This window comes from Mirounga leonina, unplaced genomic scaffold (assembly GCF_011800145.1).
Source record: "Mirounga leonina isolate KUSES-001 unplaced genomic scaffold, KU_Mleo_1.0 Mir_101664, whole genome shotgun sequence".
NCBI lineage: Eukaryota > Metazoa > Chordata > Mammalia > Carnivora > Phocidae > Mirounga > Mirounga leonina.
This window is the reverse complement of record NW_023270175.1, coordinates 2,187,548-2,207,355: the sequence shown is the minus strand read 5'-3', so window position 1 is coordinate 2,207,355 and position 19,808 is coordinate 2,187,548. Positions and strand designations below refer to the sequence as shown.

Sequence of the window (19,808 nt, the reverse complement as noted above, 5' to 3'; positions counted from 1 at the left end):
ATCTATTGTAACACTTAGCCAAGACTGATATATATATTATTTTACATACATTTGCCTAATGATTAGTCTGATTTCTTTGTGTATTACACTATTTCTATCATAGGGTCTGGTCAAAAGCAAATCTCCACTTAATACAGCTTAAACTAAATACCTAACTGAATATTATGAAGGCACCTCTGTCCTACACAACCTGGGAAGAATATGATCAAATTATTAGCTTTAGACTCATTTCTGACTAGCTAAACTAACTGGGGATTGGTAAAAGTCAAAGCTACACCAATGTCTCACCGACTAATAAATGGCTGGATGCTCCGGCCCTTCAGGGGCTCCATGCTCATTGGCATGGGCTCTGGGGTGGACAGCCAGTAAGAATAGTCATTTCTTGAAGCAAAGTTGCAAACATTATTGATGTTGCAGAACATGAAAGGCATGGTACTGAAGCGACGAAGGCAGCTGCCAGCCGTCCCTAGGGAGAATTGGGGAGAAAAGGATGAAGGACTATACTATGAGATACTTTAGTTTCTTTTGAAACCCTAACAAACAACCTTTCAAGGAGAAATATGCCCACATTTCTTAGATAATAAATATACTTTGTTTTAGATCTTCAATTATAAGATGCACGTTTACTTACATTTTTAACATTTCTAAAATCAGGATATATCTTATAATTTATGTAGACATTTATTGTTGCAGTTCATTATATATTCTCCAACAGTGTTTTTACACTGGTGATGTACTTATAAACATAATAAAATATTATGGAGAATATTGAGCAATTGATTGTGAACAAGTGAAGGACACACACTGAGTTTCTATAATATCTGGTTAGTACTTCCTCTCCAGCCTACCATCTCTTCTTCCAAGACATCCTCATATGTATCTTGTTTGTTTTTGCAATCTCTTTGAGCCTAGGGACAATGGTAGTGCTGACCAATATGCACAGCAACCATGAACAGGTTTGGAGGTGAATAATAAAAAGGAAAAAAAATAAGAGAGAAAGGAAGGTTGCAAGGGGGATAAAATTCAGGACTGGTAAGGGCAATAGAGGTTATCTATCTATCTATCTATCTATCTATCTATCTATCTATCTATCTATCTATCATCTATCTATATCTCTATATATAACTCTAAGTTATCTTTTATTCTTATTTATTCACCAAAGAATGATGAAAAATGGTGTACCCCCCACATTTTTAAGTTTAGATATAAAACTTTTCATCAGAATTTCAAATTGATACTATACCAGTTATTAAGGTATTGGTTATTGTCTCCTGGCTCCAAAGCTACCTTTCTATACTCCACTTTGTGATACTGGAGCCTGGGACTTTTGCAAACCACATTTCAAATGTTACCAGCTGTCATGTCTAAAACAAACTTTTTCTCTCTTTTAAATATATCCAACATAATGGGGCACCTGGGTGGCTCAGTTGGTTGGGCAACTGCCTTCGGCTCAGGTCATGATCCTGGAGTCCCAGGATCGAGTCCCCCATCGGGCTCCCTGCTCAGCGGAGAGTCTGCTTCTCCCTCTGACCCTCCCCCCTCTCATGCTCTCTCTCTCTCTCTCATTCTATCAAATAAATAAATAAAATCTTTAAAAATATATATATATATCCAACATAATGATTTGAAACTTAACAATAAACATTTTTTTAAAGTACATAAACTCATCTTTAACAAGTGGAAGTCATTCAATGCTCCTTTTGCATTCAGAAATTATATGTCCATTCCACTTTTCTCACACAGTTTTATCCTAATGTGTTTTTTATTTTTAGTTTTTTATTGATTATCCTATCATATTTCTCTGAAACAAAAATGTATAATAACTTTAAAAAACTTGCTATGATCATAAGGTTTATATGTTAAATATTTTTTTAATTGTCATCATTATATTGGGAATTTATAAAAATACAGATACTATAAATTTTGATAATTTCTAAACACAAAAAGTAAACTTTTGTTGGGAATGCATTTCCTAATGAGATGGATTGAATTATAGAGCCTCAATTAATGGAGACTTTAACAAAACCATCATTTTGAGTTGTCCCTTTGAATTTGTCCCCCAGAGGTTTTCACAATTCAAGGCAATATGCCATCCTATGAGTCTTTCATAAAGTGGGAGATAGGTGATAGTGAAAGGGGATGTGGGAAACAGGATTATCCAAAGCATATACACAGGCCGTTCAAATTCAGGAAAAAGTACATATGAAAGTTGAGGATTTGAAACTTGATTCCTTTAAAATTATGCTTGTGTAGTTCTTGGAAATTCCTCATGTATCCAAAGGAATATGCTTATCTCAGACTGAAGATGACTGATAAAAGACCAATACTTCTTAAACCTAGTGGATTGTCATAATCATTGGGAATTTTTACATAAGGGGTTTGGGATGGGTCTAGGAATCTTTTCAGAAGTTCCCCAGGTTGAAAACCATTGATTTAGCCTAAATAATTCTTTTTTCAGAGGAAAAAAACTGGCTCAGAGAAAGGTGACTGACTCAAGATCACGTAAGAGTGATTGACAAATTGGCATAATTGAAAATGAATGGATTTAGCACTGGTAGGTGTTGGGATTCAATTCTTATCTCCATCATTGCGTGCAGAGGTTTGAATTAGTCACTTAACCTCTTAGCCAGTTTTTTTGTGTATAAAATATAAGAAAATAATACTTGTCCTATATCTTTCTTGATCATAGTTGTGAAAATCAAATTGGAGAATGAAAATCAAAGTTCTTTTTATTTATAAAGTAATTTAATAATAAAATATTACTGCCTAATTGGGGGCAGGGTTGGCAATATCCCTGGTCTGAGAAAGAAAAGGAAAAAGTACATAAAAGGAAGGCCCATATGAAGAGAACGGGGGTGTTTGGTTGCATCTATGCTTTAGGCTGCACACAATGATGCAGAATTCTGTATTGTCTCCAAATTTTCGGAAAAATTTTGAGGAAAAATCTCATGAATTCTCAATGCCTCCCATTTTCTAAAACTATAAGGCTTTAATAGACTAATTATTCTTAGTATTTTTTTTTTTTGCTCCTATACAGAACAGTTTTAGTATTCCATCTGTTACCTCCACCCTCTTTTTTTACATACCATAATCCTTTCACTAATCCACCATAGACTGTATTTATTTGATCAGGTGATTGTTTCTTATAGCTGTCTCTATTCTTTGCTTAGCCATCAAGCTCTCTCCAGTTTGATCCCTGTGTGAGCCATAGAAGAAACTCTGCAATCTGGGATCACTCTTGGGATCTTGGGCCCTGTATCATGGCCTTCCCATGTCTGAGGCCTATACTGTACCTGAGTCAGGGCCAGTTTGTAGCCTCCATGGTTGAATGCATAGTATGACAGCCCTTGTTTGACCAAGTACATGCATTTTGGAAAGTTACAGTGACATACTGGATTGCAGATCCCATTTTTTATTTGAATTACATTTTTGAATTTCACGGTGCTCAAAAACTTCTAATGGTTCCCTGACTATCAAGTCAGGGATTTGAAGTTTATAAGCTCGATTATAGGTATAAGTTAAGACTCTGATAGTGAAGAGAGAATGGCCTAAAAGGAGAAGAATTTTATGGGAGGAAGACTAGAGAAATTTATGTAAAAGATAAGAATATTTTCACCATGAAGATTTGTCAATTATAAAATCAGAAAGAGAAGATGCTACCTAAAGAAAGTAAATGCGGGAAGGAAAAATAGCAGAGGAAAGATGAAAAGGAGACGAAGAAAAGTAAAAGTGGGAGAAGAAAGTTGGCGGGCAAACTCCTCCTATATTTGGCTTCATTAAATGACCTGTGACTCTTGGCTTCCATGTCAGTGGAGATGCCGACTCCAGTGGGCCAGCACTATCTGGCAGATGTGGCCATATGCCCTGGGAATAGAGTGAGTAGAGAAGACCTCTGGAGGTCTCTGTTGCTGCAGAACTGTTTTCACAAAATAGCCTAGCTAAAGAGACCTCAGGAGGTCTCTTACTACAGACACTCCAGAAACTGGGAGCCCAGACTATCTTCTTAAATGTCTTTATGGAGACGAAGAAGGGGATAATGATCCTTAAAATTGGCAGCCGCAGGTCACACAATGGGGCTTTGAAATCCAAAGCCAAAATTCCACAAAAAGAAATGTTAAGGATTAGAAGATGTCTTGAGAATCACATCCGGTCCAGTCTCATCCCATCAACCAATCTGCCCACCACAGTATAGAGAAGATGCACGGGAACACATTAAATGAAGTGTATTTTATATAGAAATATGGTGCTTTGCATAGTTTTAATCTACTCTGATAATACTTTACAAAGCTAAGACACTTATTTTAGGAACTATAAACTAGCATAATTAAGAAATGACCTTAATTTCTTTGATTTAGAAATCAAGATTCTCTTCAGAACTTACCTTTCAACTTGATGAAGACCAGTGTCAGAGAAGAAAAAACTATCTTCTATGAATCAACATTGCCCACTCAAGCGACTGCTATACCATAGAGAGCCCAGGGAATCTGTTTTCTTAATAGCTAACAAAGTGTACATGTGGCCTTTCCCAAAATGTGCTGCTTTAGGCCAAGAATTATACCTCACACTAGCTAGCTAAAGCTTTTAGGGTAACGTATTATTTATTTAAAACTTACAGTGAATATATTTAGCTGCCCTTGACATGGTCTTCAATTTGGAAGCCCCCCCACCCCAAATAGAGATATATACTTTGTCCAAGGTTACTCCAGAATCCAACAAGGTTTTCAAAACAAAACACACAGTAAAAACTAAGATGCCAGTTATCTTACCCAAGTCTTGACCATGAGCTCTTTTATTTCCTTGAACATACAGGAGAGAAAAGCCTTCATAAATCTGGACAGTTCCATGTGGGCATTGTGGTGCATCTGTTGTCTGGCTGTGACGTGTGATGAGGAATCCATGGGCAATAGAGGAAGTTCCTGGAGGACCTGGGGGACCTTGCATTCCATCTGGTCCAGGGGGACCATCCAAACCACGAGTACCTATTTCCATGGAATCGTCAGTATACAAAATTTAAGTGAGCTCTGATCCTACTATTATGGCTACTGACAAAACATTATGATCTCATTTGACTTATTAATTTAGTCAATATTTATAGAGTGCCTATTAAGGTATTGTCAGATATCATGGATTTGGAGATAAATAAAATATGGTCCCTGCTCTCAAAGAGATTTAAACATATATTTTTTCTAATGGAATTGGTTGACAACATTAGGCACTAAATGAGTACTGGGCAATGGAACATTAGATAGGAAGAAGTGATGCTTATTTGGGAAGTCTGTGTGTTATCTAGTCTCTTGCTCTACTAAAGGAGTCCAAACCCCATGATGAAATTTCAGTCTGCTGTTTTGTTCATCAACGAGAAAGGAAGGGTGTGGTTGCCATCAGTCTGCCAGTTTCAGGGCTGAAAAACATTTTCCTTTGAATCTGTCTGGGGAATTAGTCTCAGGCATACCTTTTTGTTTAGAGAATAGGCAGGGCACTACTAAAGCAGCCTTTTCAAAATGTCTATTTTCAATTTACCAACGGTTCCCTTTCTCTGTTTAGTCTCTTGATTTGAGCCTATTTTACAATTCTCTTTATATACAGGCCTTCTGCCACTGTGTATATGCATTTTCATTTTGGGGAAACTTCACAGCAATGCCCATATGTGATGAAGATGACACTAACTTGTTCCTTCCCTGATATACAGTTAATGAAATGGCAGGGTATTGGTTCCAGGAAGGCCATAGGTATTACCAGTCTGCCTTGCTGCCACTGATATTTATTTGCCAATAAATATTCTTTATGTTTATATTATTTAGAGTTATATTTATATTGTCTAGAGTTGCTAATATATATTAAAAATCTACTGAGTTTATGATCTTTTATTTCTATTTTAGCAATCTTACTTCAGTGTGTTTTTTAATTTTAATATTTTTTATTGAAGTATAGTTAATAAACAGTATCATATTCATTTCAGGTATACAATATAGTGATTCAACAATCCTATACATTACTCAGTACTCATCATGATAAGTGAGCACTCTTAATCCCCTTTATCTATTTCACTCACCCCCGACACACCTCCCCCCTCTGGCACCCACCAGCTTGTTCTCTGTATTTAAGAGTCTGGTTTTTTTATTAGTCTCTTTTTTCCTTTGTTTGTTCCTTTGTTTCTTACATTCCACATATGAGTGAACTCATATGGTATTTATCTCTCTCTGACTTATTTCACTTAGCATTATACCTTCTAGGTCCATCCACGTTGTTGTAAATGACAAGATCTCATTCTTTTTTATGGCTAAATAATAGCCATATATATATATATATATATGTATATGTATATATCTATATATCTATATATCTATATATCCCTCTTCTTTATGCACTCATCTATTGATGAACACTTGTACTGCTTCCATATCTTGGTTATTGTAAATGATGCTACAATAAACAAAGGGGTGGGTATATCTTTTCAAATTAGTGTTTTTGTTTTCTTTGGGTAAATACCCAGTAGTGAAATTACTGGATCATGTGGTAATTCTATATTTTTAATTTTTTGAGGAACCTCTATACTGTTTTCCACAGTGGATGTACCAGTTTGCATTCTCATCAATAGTGCATGAGGGTTCCTTTTTCTCCACGTCCTTGCCAACACTTGTTATTTCTTGTCTTTTTGATTCTAGCCATTCTGATGTGTGTAAGGGGATATCCCATTGTTGTTTTGATTTGTATTTCCCTGATGATTAGTGATGCTGGGCATCTTTTCGTGTGTCTGTTGCCATCTGTATGTCTTCTTTGGAAAATGTCTATTAAGCTCCTCTATTTGTATTTTTTATTGCAAGGTGACTCAAATTCTTTTTGGAAGTAGCTTGAGAACATCCTGGAAATCTAGTAGATACCAGATTCAATATTATCAGGAGCACCCGTTAATGAAAGAACTAAAAACATGAAAATCAATTTGTCATCTCAGTATAAGATGCCACTCTGACTCTCAAAGCTCTATGGGGAGCACTTTAAACTTTACAAACCTTACAACTGTATTACTGAATTTTATGGGGGAAATTACACGCTGTTGTCATATTTTCAAATGTGGAAAGATTCACAATAGTTTCAAGATGGTCATGGGATTTAAATCAACATACTGAAAATTATCAGAACAGGTAAGGACAGTGAATACCTGGAAAAACCTCATCTTGAGGAAAAACTGTTTTCCAGTACTCTAAACACATAAATAAAAACAAGCTTTCTATGCTTTTCTGTATACTGGCAAATCTCCTTGTATGTGCTGTCCTATTTTCCTCCAACAACAGATTCACCAGCTAGCTATACTCTCCTAAGAAGAAAACTCTCACAGCTCCAACTGGACGTCTAGAGGTCTTTCAGACTTGAGACTACTATCAACAGCAGTGTTTTACTTGTCTCACCTGGCTGGCCTGGCAGACCTGGGTCTCCTTTGCGCCCTCCTGCACCATCAAAGCCAGGGAGTCCATTGCGTCCCGGATCTCCTGGAGGGCCAATTGGACCTACAGGGAAAAAAAATAGGGTCTTCAAATATGGGTATAATAATTCCATAACCAGACAGATCTAGGAAACTTAAGGTTCTTGAGTGTCACTAAATTCATAGTCTGGTCTTGTCTTTAATCCAGATACACAAAGGAATAGCTCAAGCCCGGGACAAAGAAGCAGACAAGGATTTAGCTTTAGTTTTAAACAATAGATTTGTGTCTGTGAAGATTCCCATAATATGGCACTTGTGTTCTCTTTGCCTCAGAACAAAATAGGAGTGCAAGGCCCAACTTTTGATATCTGTCTCACCATAGTTAAGGTTGTTACTGCCTGGTACACTTAGTTTATGGAAAGACTAACAACCAATCACTTAATAAGTGAGAAAGACTGAACTTAGTTTCTAGCTTTCTTGTATAATCAAAATTGGCTGCAAGCATAGAGTCAAATGGCCAACTAGACAGGAGTTAGTTTAAAAATCACGAGGCCTCACAGTGGGGAGCTGATGGCTGATCAAATTAGCTTTCTATCCTTCTGGTGGTTGGGATAGAGAAAGCATCAGATCTTAAATGCATATTAATTTCATTACAAAGTTTTTAATAACATTAACCTAATCATTCAAATTAAAATAGCCAGAGGAACTGGCTAGAAGAGATTAGACTGGGCCTAAAGGAAATTAAGGCATGAGAAATTAACATTTTTAAGAAAAAAGGAAATGGGATCTGTGGTGGTCTGGTATTCTACTAGTTGTTGAGACTCCTCTTCTCAGAGACAAACTATGACAAGTAAAATGAGAACTAGGGAAATGTTCTCGAATAGATAAGGCTTAGAATGATGATCTGCAAAGGCACCTGGTAAGCCTTGAGGTCCTGGTAGTCCTGGCAGACCTTTTAATCCAGGCTGGCCTGGGATCCCTGGTGGACCAACATCTCCTTTGATTACAATACTCTGTCCTGAAGGACCAGGTAATCCAGGGGGACCTAAGAGGCAAAACACACAAATTGGAAGGTAGGAAAGAGAGAAGCCAGAAGGAATGGATGCCAAAGTGTCCTAAGGTCAGAATAAAAATTGGTGCAAAAGAAACAAGTTACATGTGTTGAAATGTTGACATGTCCAACAGAAATCTGTTTGGGAAAGCCATCATCTCACCCAGAAGACTGAAAAAATGAATAATTTCTTTAGGGTCAATGGAAAAATTAGGCCTATTGTCCCTATTTTCGAGCCTTGAAGCATGACTTGGTTACTAGAAAGTCTAATCCATTACAAATCTGTGAACACTGGTGTCAGGAGAAGACAATTCTATTTCCTGACAAGTCCATTCTGATTCTAACATCATTTGCAGTTCTTGCTTGCTGTGCTTGTCAAGTGTCCCACTGAACTTGTAAGGGAATTTAGCAGATGTCCTATTCCAGTTTACAGGAAACTTCTATAAGTCTCCAGCAAAAAGAACTGTTTTTATATTAAAAATATTTTCAATTAAAAATGACTTGCTCTTATAATCTGTTCAACTGAATATGGGAAAGTTAATATAAAATCTAATAAAAATCTTAATGAAGCATTCTTGTTAGTCCTGCATCCATCTTAAACTCAAAAGATCTGGTCTCGGGGTGCCCGGATGGCTCAGATGGTTAAGCGTCTGCCTTCGGCTCGGGTCATGATCCCAGGGTCCTGGGATTGAGCCCCACGTCAGGCTCCCTGCTCAGTGGGGAGCCTGCTTCTCCCTTGCCCTCTGCCATTCCCCCTGCTTGTGCTTTCTGGCTCTATCTCTCTGACAAATAAATAAGTAAAATCTTAAAAAAAAAAAAGATCTGGTCTCAGTATTTCCTTAATAAAATAGACAGGTTGAGAGATAGTAAATAGAGGGAGAGTTTGTCTACTTGCTCTCCGTTGTTGGGGACTGAGACTCTAAAAGTTTAGTTCAAAGACAGAATGCAAACTTTCAAATTCCTCAATGTGCTTAAGAATCAGGTATAACTAGCTCCTGGAGTAATTCTTACCTGGGGGACCAACAAGTCCTGGATCCCCCTCAGGGCCAGCTGAACCAGGTACTCCACTGGGTCCCTTCATGCCTGCAAAGAAGGTACATAAAATGGCACCGCAAAGTAACAAGGCCATAGCGTTTGCCCAGTCAAATCAGAAAATGGGTATCTTATCCCAAAGGAGTTTAATATAAAAACAACCCTTCAAATACCTGGAAATCCTGGAACACCAGGGAGACCAGGATCTCCTTTCATTCCATTGAGACCTGGTCGGCCAGGATTACCCTAAATAAATAAAATCATTAATTTTAGAAAAGAACTGAAGGGGAAGGGAGTGAAATTATACAGTATTCATATTCACTAATAGCACTTGCTCTAGAGTCAAACTTCTAGGATTCAAATCCCAATTTTGCCCCTTACTAGCTTGTGTAACCTCTAGTTGATTTTTTAACCTCTTTGATTCATAGTTTTCTCACCTCTAACATAGAGAAAATAATAGTATCTACTTCATGGTTTGTTTGTTTTTGTGAGGATTAAAGGAGATAGCTCATATTAAGTACTTAGAAAACTGACTGGCATGTAGTGTGTACTTAATAAATGGCAGCTATTATTTTATTATCATGAACAAAGGCACTTGTTTAAAGTGTAGCACTGAGGTGATAAATGCTTGGGTTAGAATCACATGTACAGAAATGCTAAAGTCTGCAAGACTTAGCAAAAAATATAGCAGGGCCTGTTAATTAATTGGGTTTGAGGGCCAGGAAAACTATGGGAAAAAGAAGAGTTGAGAATAAGTCTAGAATGTACCTAAAGGAAGAATAAATGTGGGACAATGAAACTTTTATCAGTAGGACTGAAAAGGGGCAAACCTGGAACATATTCCAACATGTAAGAAATGGCTAAAAAGGAGGGCATGTTAGAAAGACAGGATCCAGCTTGAAGAAGTTTCCAAATCAATGATAATTTGAGCATCGGAATCGATGACAGTTTAAAAAATTATAAATCATTAAAAAAAGAACTTATGAGTCCATACTAATAATAACTAGATAATACATGGAAAAGAAGGGCCAACTGGTATATGTGGAGGTAGCACTAGAGTTGGAAAATCATCACTATATTCAACCACTAGATTGGTTGGTTGAGGCAAAAATCATAAATAGATATTAAATATACGGGGAAATTTTGATGAGGAGCAGTATATTTGCATGATCTTAATGTACCTTCCCATAGTTTTGCTTATTAGTTACAGGGAAAGAATAGCGACCACGCAGTGGAGAAACCAGATAACAACTTGTTGGAATGATCAAAATTAAGATCATCAATGAGGGGCAGACAGACATTGTGGGCCCAAATATCTGATGGAGGACACAACATCACTCATGTAGTATTCCAGCTGGGGATGCATAACTAGAATGAATAAATAGCAGAAAAAAGAAGGAACATTCTGTTTTAAAAAATGGTGGACGGGGCACCTGGGTGGCTCAGTCTGTTAAGCGCCCAATTCTTGATTTTGGCTCAGGTCATGATGTCAGAGTTGTGATATGAGCCCTGTGTTGGGCTCCATGCTCAGCACAGAGTCTGCCTGGGATTCTCTCTCTCTCCCTCTCCCCCTCCCCCTCCCCCATCAAATAAATACATAAATCTTAAAAAAATAAAAATAAAATAAAAACGGGAAGGGGCTACATTTCTTCAACAGTGTCAAGATCGTGAAATTAAAAAAACATTGTTTAGCGGGGCGCCTGGGTGGTTCAGCTGCTAAGGGTCTGCCTTCAGCTCAGGTCATGATCCCGGGGTCCTGGGATCGAGCCCGGCATCGGGCTCCCTGCTCGGCAGGGAAGCCTGCTTCTCCCACTCCCACTCCCCCTGCTTGTGTTCCCTCTCTCGCTGTGTCTCTCTCTGTCAAATAAACAAATAAAATCTTTAAAAAAAATAAAAAAACATTGTTTAGCAACTGTTTCAGATTGAGGAAGCATAAAGTGATATGACAGTTAAATGCAATGCATAATTTGGTCCATACTGGAGGAAAACAATACTATCAAGGACAATTACTAGGTCAACCAACACAATGAAAATATGTAAAGTAGAAATAAAAGTTTATATTAATGTTTAGTTTCCTGAAGTTGATAACTGTTCTGTTATTACATAAAAGAATATCTTTAATTTTAGGAAATCTCATGCAGTAAAGTATTTAGTGCTAAAAAGACATGATAGTTACAACTTATTCTCAAATGTTTCAAATATATATATATATAATTATATACACACACATAACATATGGGGCAAAACATTAACAACTAGTCCATCTGGGTAAATTATACATGAAAGGTTTTTTTTACCATTCTTGGAATTATTCTATGTTTAATGTTATTTCCATTAAAAAATTAGAAAAGGTGCAAACGTAAGAACTAACTTGCACAAAAGAAAATGAATAAAACTTGATAATACTAGATTTATAAAATGTTGCTATCAGGCAGTAGTCTTGAATCAGGCATAGAGACATATGAACTAGAAGCACCTGGGAAATGGATGAGGAGGGACTAAGTAGAGAACGAATAAAGAGAGGACTCAAAAACTAAGAGTATGTGTCTAGAATAGTGATATGAGGAAAAAAGGTTAGTTGTTGGAAAGCTTTAAGGACTACTGTTTTAGATGTTTTTTTTTTCTTTTTTCTGCTATAAAGCAGTCATCAGAGTTAAAAGATTGAGCCCAGGTTGTGTTGGTTGTGATATCTAACAACAATCTTCCTGAATGAATGCAAGAAGTGTTAATGATCCATAAAGAAGCATGTGACTTTCTGGGTCACTCAAACCAATGTGGAAAGTACATAAATACAAATGTGGGGATATGTTATGGCCTTTTTACAGGTGAAGACAGAAACCTAAAGTGTCTGTCTGTGTTCCTCATAGACACAAAGCAGAAGTGTACAGTGGAGCTGAAATTTGACCCTAACTCTATCTAATTTCAAAGCCTAAAATATCCCCATTCAACTATAATTACTTCCTTATGAATGGTCTCATCCACATGTAATGCTCTGATATATACATCTTCTTTTATGAATTTGCTTTCACTGAAATGAAGGTTTCTCAAACCTAAATCACATACATATCAATGACTCCAGGTAAAATGTCTTCTGAGGAACCCTTTAACTATAAAGTAGCTAAGTCCCTTTAGTTGGAAGAAGATAGAAAACTTGCCTTTTTCTTCTTTTGTAATTCACCAGTAAGGCATGCATAGAGCCTTGACCAGTAAATACTGATAAAAAAAAATACAGCTTAGAATTCTCATTTTGAATGCAAACACCCACACCCCTTTCTCATCAAATTTCTACTCTCATTTCGTACCTGGAGTCCTGGTGGTCCTTGATCTCCTTTCAAACCAGGCAAACCAGGTTGCCCAGTTTGGCCTGGGTTTCCTCTCTCTCCTTTAATACCTCCATTTCCAGGGAGACCCCGGGGACCTTCTGGACCTGGTAGACCTTGACAATGCACAACAAATGGCCATATTTCAGTATAGCATAAAAGTAGTATAAAAGCCTGGCTTCTAAAATATCAGTCTTCTAAATCCTATTAGTTTGCAGGATAAAATCCAGACTACGTCAAAACATACAGACCTATGCTAACTCTCTTTCTAATATAAGCTGGGCTGGGTTCTTTTTGTTATCAACACTGGTCTGCAGTCCTTTTTAGTTTGCATTTTATTAAACATTAAATCTCATAAGCTCATATTTGAAGACAGGACTCAGGACATTAAAATAAAGACTGCTTCTGTAATCCCTGAGTGTTTCACTTAAGTGAAAAGAAACAAACACCATACATAGGGCACTGTTCTCAAACTGAAGCATACATCAGAATCCCCTGGAGAGTTTGTTAGAACAGATTCCTGGGCTCACCCCCAGAGTTTTGGATTCAGAAAGGCAGGGGAGGGGCCCACAAATGTGCATTCTAATAAGTGCCCTCTAACTAAAGCTGCTGGTTCCAGACCACACTTTAAGAATCACTACTGTAGGGTGCCTGGGTGGCTCAGTTGGTTAAGCGACTGCCTTCGGCTCAGGTCATGATCCTGGAGTCCCTGGATCGAGTCCCGCATCAGGCTCCCTGCTCGGCAGGGAGTCTGCTTCTCCCTCTGACCCTCCCCCCTCTCATGTGCTCTCTCTCATTCTCTCTCTCTCAAATAAATAAATAAAATCTTTAAAAAAAAAAAAGAATCACTACTGTAGGGCAATCAGGGATTCAAGCCATTTGTCTCATTGTGATTAACAGTAGATTGCTTTATTTTTTTAAAATATTTTATTTATGTATTTGACAGAGAGAGACACAGCGAGAGAGGGAACACAAGCAGGGGGAGTGGGAGAGGGAGAAGCAGGCTTCCTGCTGAGCAGGGAGCCTGATGTGGGGCTCTATCCCAGGACCCTGGGAATATGACCTGAGCTGAAGGCAGACGCTTAACGACTGAGCCACCCAGGTACCCCAGATTGCTTTACTTATAAGTAGTTATTTTGTAAGTAGTATTTGTAAGTAGTTTTATTTAGCTTTTATTACTATGCAATTAAGATAGTTACTTAAGCTGTTTAATCTCATTTTAGTGACATGCTTACTAATAAATGGTAATATTTTAGTGTCAGAAATTTATTAATTCAATATAGTACTTTTGAATTTATTTTAAACATGTTTTCATATTCTTTGCCTTTTAAATATTTCTGAAGAAAAATTCTGCATATGTCTGGTGAATAAATAAAATTATTTAAAATAGGATTTTGCTAAGTTCTTTTCCTTATACTATGTTTTTAACTTTTCATTCTAAATAAAGATATCAGGTCCATTAAACAACCAACAAGATCTTATCAGTGGCCACATCTTTTGTCACTAGATGGGAAATAGCTGTTACTTGCTTGCTAAGCAGTGGAGGAAGCTAAGACCAACTAGTTCTGCCTTCAGAAACTAATTATGAAGCACTAAATGATGAACAAGCAACAGTTAGCACTTATACATTTTCTTCTTTGGTAACCTTAGTTTTTCATTGGTTTCAACAAAAAAGGAAGGTATGTAGTGATTACTTTTGAAGGAAATATTATAGGCAAATGAATTTAGAATACTTGAGTTCATGCTTACCTATGGACAAAGGGTCATCTTTCTGATCTGAGATAAAATTCAGACTTTAGTTCCCTTCCAATACTCTACCCAGAATCAGTGACTACATGCTAACAAGGCAGCATGGCATATGGATTAAGAATGCTGGACTCTAGAGCTGGAATGCTGGGTTGGAATCCCAGCTCCAATAATTATTAGCTGTTAGACCTTAGGAAGTTTATTAATCTCTTTGGCCTCAATCTCCTCCTCTTTAAAATGGAAATAAGAATAGTACCTACTTCACCAGGTTGATCCAAGGATTAAATAAGATAATATGTATAAATTACAACACAGTGCCTGGTACATAGTAAGAATTATGTAAGAGGTTTTTAAAAATTGTTACTACTACTATTACCTTATTAGTAAAACTGAAAGTAAGAACATATCTTTAAAATATGAGTCCATTTTAAAACTTTCAGCTATTTCTATGTGATTTCATAATATAACACTATTCTATCTGGCACATGAGAAAGAAGAAGCATGTCCACAACTGTGTAACAACTGTTTTATCTTTAAACAGTTTAAATTATATAGTCCACCCAAGGCCAGCAACCAGACAGACACACTTAGAAATTCTCTTCCCAATCATAAAGTAAGGGTTGGAGTATTTTGCACTAAAATAAACAAACAAGAACAACTGCTGAGCTCACACCCCTAGATAGGGTTTTCTAAGCAAAAGTATTAGTTTCATCCATAATGTATAATTTGGACTAGAAATCAGGTAGTAAATCGTCTTATTGGGGAAAAAAAATAAACTATCTGTTAATCAGCCTAACAATGAGGAAGTAAGATTAAGATGGGGAAAAAAAGGAATAATTTATGATCCTCTTCCCCAGTCTGAAAAGTTATCAGAATATTTGAAAAAAAATTAGGCATGTTATGGGCATTGTTCTTTCTGCAATTAAAAGAAAATATTGGGAAATTTACATGTTATTAATTCAGACCTTCCATTCTGGAGTCCCTCAAATTTAAATTAATGACTTGCTAATGACATAAGGGACATATACATTTTATTTTTAATAGTACTCAATATTAACCCTCTTCCATTTTTGAAAATAGCCACATAAACACATGTCAGAGCAATGTCATGCAACAAAAACCAATCTGCAGAGGTTATAAATAGGCCAGATGCCTGCCTAAAAATCTTAATGCAGTCTTAAAGATAACAAGTGTATATCCATTTAAAATTCAACATGTCTTCACATGTGGATTACCTATTATGAAGCTACAAAGACCTAATGTCATTTCAAACTTGATTATAAACAAGTCACATTACCTTTACCAATATGTTAAATACCAGAGCAGGTAGTATTTGAGGATAACAGCCCTCTTCAATGACTTCTGAGTTACAGCAAAAAAAACAAAAAGTGCATTTCTCTTATCATACATACAAAACATTAAAAAAAAAGAAAAGAATTGACCAGTGAAGAGTCTAACCTTGAAAACCTGGGAAGATCAGAGTTCACCAAAGCCCAAAGATCGATGTTAGCAGTATCAGACATCACACAGTACAAAATAAGATTATGAGTTAGAAGTGGTTCACATTATAGCACAAGTTAAACAATAATCCTCTTTGCCAGCATTTCTCATATCTACAGCATAATCAGTATGCAAACAGAACCATACAGAAGTGTAGACAGCCAAACATTTTCAAATAGAGCTTATTATAGGAAATAAGCTGCTCGCTTTCATTAATCCAAAAAATGGAAAACTCTACTAAAGATATCATGTTAACACTGCTACTGTGGCTTTCCAAAAGTTAGCATCTCAAACATTAAAGTTGGTAAGACAGTACCATTTCACTGATTGCCTTCCATTCCCTTCACAAAGGGATAATTTTAGATAAATGCTTACATTTATCTTGGCCTCTGCCTTCCTTTAGTAAAAACTCAAGGTGCAAATTTCTTGATATGTTCAGACCACCTCAGAGAGGTACAGTTAACCTTAAAGGCCTCATTAGACAAAAATACAGAGATCACAGGTGACTAGAGAAATTAAAATGTAAGTACACAATGGCTATTACCAACTGTACTTCTATTTGCCTTCTTTGAAAATCATTCTATGAAGCCACATTCTGATTTTTTTCCTAATTCATCAAGAAGCTTTCTTCTGTGAATTATTACTTATAACAAGTTATTTAAAGAGAAAGAGCCAATATGTATTTGTTCACCACTGAGTGTTAAAGAGCCAAATTTTCCAAAAATGTGAAGACCATCAGTGAAGGGGTACATTAAGAATATTTTGACATGCAGTATCCTACCCCAAACCACAGAAAATATCACATTTACTTTATTATTTTTCAATGCACGTATTAAATCAGGCTATTAACTTTTTAAAAAAAGGATCATTAAATAAAAAGATAAAAAGCCTATAAATAGGCCAACTCTTGGTTAATGTTAATTAACTATAAACACAATTTCCTTTCCTTAGAAGTCTTGCTATGATTTATAAACACTGAGCTTAGCAGAGAGAATAAATTGTGCTAGAGCACTGAATCTAGGATTTAGAAGACCTAGGGTCTGTTGTTGGTTCTACTATTTACATCTATGCGACTGTGGACAATTCAATCTCTGAGCTTGTTTTCTCACCCACATAATAGGAACAGTGTTATCTGCCCTAACCTCCCTCGCAGAGTTGTTTTAAAGGTCAAATTCCATTTTAAAAATATAGACCTGATATCTGCCATGTGCAAGGTGCTACAGGGTACACAAAGATTAGCTACACCCAAACTCTGCCTTCAAGGAGCTCTTAATAAAAGTACATTATATGATGTAAATGGTGGCATGTCACATAAATATAAAACATTATTATTACTGCCAGGCAATAAACTTTCAAGGCATTTGATAATTTGAAATTCAAAAGGCTAAAAATCAGCTTCTGTTTGTTTAAATGGTTTCTAAACCACATACAGAAAACTGACTCAAGATGACAGTTTGAGAGAGTCTGGCCACACAATTAGTTAAATAAAATAGAATTCCTACCTAAGATAATTCTGAATTTGAGTAAAGACATTTTATATATGTATTTGCTATAGAAGGACCAATAACAAGAATGCTTAGAAAAAAGTCACTGAAATATGTATTTTGGTCTGAGTAACTAATAAAGAAAACTTCAGATCATATCATAGCAAAACTTCTAAGATTTTAATTTCTAAGAATTAAAATTTTAATGAGTTATATGCCAAGTCAATTTTGTACATGAAGTGATCGATCCATTATTTCTCAAATGACTTAACAAAGTTTAACTGAAAAAAATAAAATAAAAATACCTAAAGTCTTGTACATCAGTGGTAATAACTAAAGATAAGCTTATGAATTGATTGGCAAATTTTATTTTATTTAAATTCAATTAGCCAACATATAGTACATCATTAGTTTCCGATGTAGTGTTCAATGATTCATCAGTTGCATATAACATCAATTTTAAATCCAGTTTCCACTTAAGGTTGTAGTCTTCAACTGTTGCAAAGAAGAGAACACTGTAGATACCAGGTTCCAATAACTATGTAATTTAGAGTACATCTGGTAAATAAGATGTCAAGTTGGTTTAAAAGTGATGTGGCTACTTCCCTGTTTCTTCTTTGAATATAATCTAGTGCCCCAGAAGAAAGCAATCTTCTAGCCAAAACTAAAATCTGGAAGTGATCAAGGCAGCAGACTTCTATGCAAGTCAGAAAGGGGAGTACTCAAAATTACTTCAAAGTATACCCTAAGTTTTCTCTTTATCATGGTGATAGTTAAATAGTATGCACTTGTCCTAATCTTTTTGATGACATCCATTTAGGAAAAACTCAAGAAGCAGTTAATAAGGATTGGTGGAACTTATGAGGTAACAGAAAACAAGAGAGTGGAGGCAAGGTCCAGTCTGCTGTAACTAAGAGTCTCCTAAAATGGCAGAAGCAGCTTTGCTTCATCACTTATTATATTTATAACTAGAATAAGAAGCCAGATCATAAGCATTGAGCCATACAACTGCCTTTGTCAGAGGATGATATATGTTACTAGTAAAACAGACACTGAACAGAGCACTGGGAAGCCCTAAGTCAGATTCCCAGCTATGCCAGTGACTAACAGTATGACCTTGAGCAAGCTTCTTAACATCTTTGGACCTCAGTTTTCTCGTATGTGATGAAGATTCTCTCCTTAATTAAACTTTAGACAGGCTCCCCTGACCCTTCCTCTCAACTAGGCCTCATTCTTTGGCCCTGTTTTTGGTATGCTGAAGTCTAGTTTTAGCAAGAATCCTTGAGCAAGTCAGTTTACGGAGAGTCCCCCCACTGCTGATATCTGATCAAGTCCCTTATCCCCCAACCTTGATGTCTAAGTCTTTGGCCTGACTTTAGCAAGAATTCTATTAGGCCAGTTTAGCAAGAATCTACCTACCCTTGATGTTTCATGTTAGTAACTTTTCATCTACTGACTCCCTCACTCTGCTGGTTGACTAAAATCCCCATTTATCCTTGTTGTATTCAGTTGAACTCAGTTTCTTTCCCCTATTGCAACTGTCTCTCCCCTACTGCAATAGTCTTAAATAAAACGTGTCTTGCCATCTTTAACAAGTGTCTGGTGAGTAATATCTCTTTGAAAAGTATAAAACTTAGGTCACTTCTAGATCAGATACTCTATGGCTCTATGAAATTATAGGTTTGTGGAAGGAGTGATGTAGTAAGTAGGAATAGGTAACTAGGGAATCTGTTCAGATAAGATGGCTTCCCAAAAAGAATCTTGAAAAATTACGAATTTTTAATTCATAAAATTTCCTGCCATTCCCAATAGTCAGAACTTAGGAATACACTTTTTCCCCATTTTAGTTCCTCCTTAGAAATTTAAAAAGGTCTATTTATCTTGACATAATAAACACATTCAGATATTTGTGGTTCCTTTTACTCCTAATTAGGTTAACATCTCTCACTGTGAATCAGCAATTTTCCATTGGACAGCTCCCAATAACTATTCTTCAGTGTGTAATGTTTTTATGCGTATAATTCAAATAAGAGTAAGAGGCTTCTAATCTGTGTCGGTTGTATGGAATTTTTTTACTCTATACCTATTAGTTCATTTTCATAGCAGGAGAATTTAAAACCTTGTGACAACCCAAAATGTGAAGATGGGATGGTTTGGAAAATTACAAGAGTTGTGGCAAGTCAAGAATTGCATATTTGCAGGATCTGATAATACATATTATTGTTTAAAAAAGAATGCCTTTTCAAGGATTTGGA

General features: G+C 36.3%; 1 protein-coding gene across 2 annotated transcripts in view; it reads right to left on the bottom strand.

Annotated features, from left to right (window-relative positions):
• The window catches only part of COL4A5 (collagen type IV alpha 5 chain), a 224,292-nt gene that overhangs the window by 4,536 nt on the left and 199,948 nt on the right, over positions 1-19,808 (bottom strand). Inside the window, exons 43-50 of one of the 2 annotated variants that reach the window (XM_035006996.1) lie at positions 16,028-16,036; positions 12,806-12,939; positions 9,677-9,749; positions 9,483-9,554; positions 8,337-8,465; positions 7,407-7,505; positions 4,767-4,979; positions 289-466 (exon numbers count right to left, since the gene is read on the bottom strand). In XM_035006996.1, coding sequence (XP_034862887.1) covers positions 289-466; positions 4,767-4,979; positions 7,407-7,505; positions 8,337-8,465; positions 9,483-9,554; positions 9,677-9,749; positions 12,806-12,939; positions 16,028-16,036 — 907 coding nt within the window. The remainder of the gene's footprint in view (positions 1-288; positions 467-4,766; positions 4,980-7,406; positions 7,506-8,336; positions 8,466-9,482; positions 9,555-9,676; positions 9,750-12,805; positions 12,940-16,027; positions 16,037-19,808) is intronic. The other variant, XM_035007003.1, reaches the window with a different exon arrangement.